Source organism: Propithecus coquereli, unplaced genomic scaffold, assembly GCF_000956105.1.
Source record: "Propithecus coquereli isolate 6110/MARCELLA unplaced genomic scaffold, Pcoq_1.0 Scaffold358, whole genome shotgun sequence".
In the NCBI taxonomy this organism is placed as follows: Eukaryota; Metazoa; Chordata; class Mammalia; order Primates; family Indriidae; genus Propithecus; species Propithecus coquereli.
Window position 1 is genome coordinate 2,279,775 of NW_012149263.1, and position 1,366 is coordinate 2,281,140.

General features: G+C 43.0%; 1 protein-coding gene across 1 annotated transcript in view; it reads left to right on the top strand.

The window, feature by feature from the left end:
- The window catches only part of ZNF527 (zinc finger protein 527), a 32,820-nt gene that overhangs the window by 26,620 nt on the left and 4,834 nt on the right, over positions 1-1,366 (top strand). The window contains exon 2 of the mRNA XM_012651503.1: positions 484-579. Coding sequence (XP_012506957.1) covers positions 484-579 — 96 coding nt within the window. The remainder of the gene's footprint in view (positions 1-483; positions 580-1,366) is intronic.

Below are 1,366 nucleotides of genomic sequence, written 5' to 3' on the forward strand. Positions count from 1 at the left end.
AGTTGGAAATGAATAGTTCCTTTGCTGTAGAATGATGGTTTGGAACAGCAACATCAGCATGACCTGGGAATTTGTTAAAATGCAAATTATAGGGCCCTATTTTAGACCTACAAAACCAGAAACTCTGAGAATGAGCCTAGTAGTCTGGATTTTAGTAAGCCCTCCAAATGATCCTGATGCCTACTAAAGTTTCTGAGCCACTGTAGTTTCTGATTCAGTAGCTCTGGGTTGGGCCTAAGAATTTGCATTTCTAATTAGTTCCTAGATGGTGGCTGCAGCTGCTATAGCACTCTGAGAACCACTGCTATGGAAGAAGCTTCATCTTCCTCATCATCCACACAAGCATCCTTCCATTCTCTGGCCCTTCCTCTAATGTCCTTTCTTGCCTGATGACCAAGAGATTGGGTCGGCATCCTGGAACAGCTATACCATGTTGATTTGTCTGTCTGTCTCCTGCTCTCATTTTTCTTCCCCTGGAAACAGGACTCTCCATTTCTAAGCCCAACGTGGTCTCCTTACTGGAGCAAGGAAAGGATCCTTGGATGGTGGAGACAGAGATGTCACACAGTCAATTTGCAGGTGAGCAACAGGTAACCAGGCAGGGAGGGCTATTGTAAGGTGTCTGCCCAAGTAGTCGTGAGGAAGCTGCCCTGGGCTTCAGGTGGGAACTGAAATCTCTTTAGCATGTGCTTCCCTAGAAACCTCACCTATACCTTGGGTTTCTTTTCTCCCTATTTCTATCAAATTATACTCTCTAGTCTTCTACCTATACCCTGAATCTCAATCCTTCCCAGCTCTTCTTTTCCCTTTATGGTCAGAATTGTATACATTACTAGATTTTTTTTTTTAGAGTTTTACTTTTATCAAAATTATTATCAAGGCTATGCATGCACATTGTTTAAAGAGTCAAGTAGTTTCACAAGGCCTTTGCCCTTAAAAAGGGACTCTCTTGCCCTGCTCTCCAGTTTCCCTCTCCCTAGAGAGGTTTACTTTCTTCTTTTGGTGTTCCCTTCATGTCTCTAAAAACATGTTTATGTTGCTACTTTTTGATTGTTTTTGTAGGTTTAGTCCTTATTCAATATCTTCTTACTAAGAAAATAAGGATTTAGTGCTTTCTTATCCTGCATCCAACACGTGTGCAGACATACAAATACACACATTGCTCATTCCCTGTTTTTTTTTTGAGACAGAGTCTCACTCTTTTGCCTGGGCTAGAGTGAGTGCCGTGGCGTCAGCCTAGCTCACAACAACCTCACACTCCTGGGCTCAAGCAGTCCTTCTGCCTCAGCCTCCCGAGTAGCTGGGACTACAGGCATGCGCCACCATGCCCGGCTAATTTTTTCTATATATTTTTAGTTGTCCGATT